General features: G+C 43.1%; 1 protein-coding gene across 1 annotated transcript; it reads left to right on the top strand.

The window, feature by feature from the left end:
* The first annotated feature begins 1086 nt into the window (after positions 1-1086).
* On the top strand, positions 1087-1896 carry LOC149751356 (uncharacterized). Its single transcript, XM_089927104.1, has one exon. The coding sequence runs from the start codon at positions 1087-1089 to the stop codon at positions 1894-1896; it is 810 nt and encodes a 269-aa protein (XP_089783230.1).
* Positions 1897-2443: the final 547 nt, after the last annotated feature.

Here is a 2443-nt window from a genome sequence, read left to right as displayed (position 1 = left end):
AAGAAACCCATTTATTTAGCAGAGGCCGGGAGGGAGAGGGAGAGGGAGAGGTGGCTGGGGGTCGTCGGGAAATTTAGAGGCCAGCCGGGAGAAGAAGAAACCTAGGAGATTTTACAGAGGCCAGGAGGGAGAGGGAGAGGGAGAGGTGGCCGGGGGTCGTCGGGGGTCGTCGGGAAATTTGGAGGCGAGCCGGGAGAAGAAGAAACCCATTTATTTACCAGAGGCCAGGAGGGAGAGGGAGAGGGAGAGGTGGCCGAGGGTCGTCGGGGGTTGTCAGAAAATTTGGAGGCGACGCGAGAGAAGAAGAAACCAACGAGGGCTTCTCCTCCTTCGTCGCCGCCGCAGCCACCGCGGAGGGCTTCTCCTCCTTCGCCGCCGCCGCAGCCACCACGGAGGAGATTTGGGGCGAGGTCGTTTTCTTGGGCCGGCAGGGAGAGGGAGCGAGGAGGGATTTGGGGACGGTAGTTTTGTTTTGGGTGGAGAGAAATAGAGGGGAGAAAGATAGGGGGATTCTTCTCTGACTTCACTTTTTTGGTTTTGGTCTTGGTTTTCCTTCTCTCATGTCACTCCTGATCCAGCTGGGCCATCGGGAAGAAAGATAGGGGGATTGGAGATGGACTTCTTAGAGGGTGGAGATTTTTTTAATTTTTTCTTCCCCTTTCTATTTGGGTTGAATGGTTGCTGTGCTGTGATGTAGCTTGGATATCGGACGGAAGATGGGAGATGGGAGATGGGAGATGGTGGGATGGGATTTCTTTTAAACTAAATATTTTTTCATTTCAAGGATTATATTAAATTGAAGAGGCTTCTTGTCGATCTTTGTTAGATTCATGCATCTTTGTTGAAATAGTATACTTGACAGCTATCTATTTTCATATCATTTTTTTAACTATTTTGTACTTATTAAAATTTATTATTATTATAATAATAAAAAAAGAAAATGTCTCATTCACTGAATTTGTCTTAGGCCTCCAAATGTATTGGGCCGCCCCTGATTTTCTGCTGCAACTTTTTTTTGCAGGATACAAAAATAAATCTATAAACTAATCAATCTAACTTGATGAAGTACTTTATAGGTCAGTCAAAATGGACAAAAGTTGGATGACAATAAAAAATAGAATGAAGAGTAAAGAGTATAGAGAAGGGGTGAAGTCCTTTATTGAATTCGCGGTGGCAAATTTAGGCTCAGCAAATGATATTTGGTGTCTTTGTGTCGAGTGCATGAATGACAAAAAACAAAGCATTCAAGTTGTCAAGATTCATTTGATGTTGAAAGGAATCTCGCCTTCTTACAAGACTTGGGTGCAACATGGAGAATCTGTTCACGTGCATCAATCTTGTGTTTCAAATGATGCTAACTGTAACAATGGTGGAGGTGTTGAGGATAGAATGGCTGGGGATGGCACCGATGATAGGGAAGAATTGTCTAATATGCTGGAAGATGTTTATATGGGCGCTTTCATGAATGACGATATTGACGAATTGCCTAATAACTTGGGCAGGAAGGATGCACAGAATTTTGATAAGTTGTTCGATGATGCTCAACGATCCATTTATCCTGGTTGCAAAACTTTTACAGTATTTTCATTCGTTATTAAGATGCGTCATATTAAGGTGTACAACCAGTGGAGCAATTCCTCTTTTGACATGAACATGAAGGTATACAAGAAAATTCTACCGGAGTGTGATAAGTCTGTTCCATGGACCCTTTATGAAGTCAAGAAATTTTTACGAGATTTGGGTTTGGGATATGTGCTAATTCATGCATGCAAATATGATTGTGCTCTTTTTTGGAAGAAGAATGCGAACCTGGAGAAATGCCCTATATGTGATGAGCCTAGATATAAGCTGAATGATGGTAACGGCAAGAAGATCCCTCATAAAATTTTGCGGTAATTTCCCCTGACACCGAGATTGAAGCGCTTATTTTTGTCCCCGAAAATAGCTGTAGATATGAGATGGCACAAGGAGAAGCGAGTGGATGATGAAACATCAAGACATCCGGCTGATGGGGAGGAATGGAAGAACTTTGATCAGCAACATCCTGAGTTTTCCAAGGATCCGCGGAATGTGAGGTTAGGGCTAGCCACCGATGGTTTCAATCCTTTTGGAAATATGAGCACATCGTACAGTATGTGGCCCGTTATCGTGATGCCTTATAATCTTCCACCTTGGAAGTGTATGAAAGAGCAATTTTGTATGCTGTCATTGCTTATTCCCGAAAAAACGGCTCCCAGTAAAGAAATAGATATTTACTTGAGGCCATTAATTGATGAGCTGAAAGAGCTTTGGAAGGATGGCGTGCAAACTTATGATGCCTCTAGTGGAAGTACATTTAGAATGCGTGCTGCTCTCATGTGGACCATTAATGACTTTCCTGCATATGGTAACATGTCTGGATGGCCAACAAAAGGTTATTTGGCTTGTCCCATTTGTAACGAAG

Source organism: Phoenix dactylifera, chromosome 14 (genome assembly GCF_051530095.1).
Source record: "Phoenix dactylifera cultivar Ajwa chromosome 14, Ajwa_hap1_PhDact_Kaust_v1.1, whole genome shotgun sequence".
NCBI lineage: Eukaryota > Viridiplantae > Streptophyta > Magnoliopsida > Arecales > Arecaceae > Phoenix > Phoenix dactylifera.
This window is presented reverse-complemented; position numbering and strand designations above follow the sequence as displayed.